The following is a 692-nucleotide window of genomic DNA, read 5'->3' as shown; positions in this document are numbered from 1 at the left end:
GTGGGCAGACAGATGGACAGCCCAGACACAGTGACATAGACAGGACAGGCAGCAGGAGGGCGCGCGGCTCACATGGGGCTGGCCCCGTTACCTGGTACCCTCTCCAGTGAGCAGCAATGGTGGTAGCAGCTATGTGACATCGGCGCTGGGACTTCAGCTCCCGGAGGAGCCGGCGAGACTGCAGGGGTGACAGCCCAGGGGGCCCAGGAGGGAGATACCAACACAGACAAGGAGCCAAAGGGATAGGCAGGAGAGAGGCAAGAGGACAGAAGATACGGAGAGGAGATGAGGATGGATCTGGTCCTGCCACGGCACACGTGGAGCACCTGGTCCCACCATGGGGCACAAGGAGCCTCCTGCCCCATGCCCCCCACCCTGCTGCCCACATCAGGAGACCTGCTAGCCCGGTTGGCTGCCCCAGGCTGCCCAGTCCTTACCTTCCAGCCCCGTGCATACGCCTGGAGGATAAGTGCCGACCGTTTCATCTGCTTGTACCGGTTCTTTTGCTGTGGAGGGGAAGAGAGAGATTGAGCTGGGGCTTGAGAGAGCCAGGGGGTGAGGGATGGGCAGGGAAAGCATGGCTGTGACACCCTTTCCTCACCGTGTGGCCCCGGAACCAGGCAGAGATGAGGATCTGGCTCTTACGCATCAGTTGGTACTGGGTCCGGCACTGCCAGCCCCGAAACACCTTC

At 62.0% G+C, this 692-nt stretch overlaps 1 protein-coding gene across 1 annotated transcript in view; it reads right to left on the bottom strand.

Moving 5' to 3' along the window:
* The window catches only part of MYO1A (myosin IA), a gene marked incomplete at its 3' end in the record, with an annotated part of 6,629 nt that overhangs the window by 1,588 nt on the left and 4,349 nt on the right, over window positions 1-692 (bottom strand). Inside the window, 2 exon segments of the mRNA XM_009080303.1 lie at window positions 438-506; window positions 602-692. The exon segment at window positions 602-692 is cut by the window's right edge and continues 28 nt beyond it. Of these exon segments, the coding sequence (XP_009078551.1) occupies window positions 438-506; window positions 602-692 (160 nt within the window).

Source organism: Acanthisitta chloris, unplaced genomic scaffold (genome assembly GCF_000695815.1).
Source record: "Acanthisitta chloris isolate BGI_N310 unplaced genomic scaffold, ASM69581v1 scaffold20968, whole genome shotgun sequence".
NCBI classification, from domain to species: Eukaryota; Metazoa; Chordata; class Aves; order Passeriformes; family Acanthisittidae; genus Acanthisitta; species Acanthisitta chloris.
Note: the sequence above shows the minus strand (reverse complement) of the source record. Positions and strands in the feature narration are given on the sequence as shown.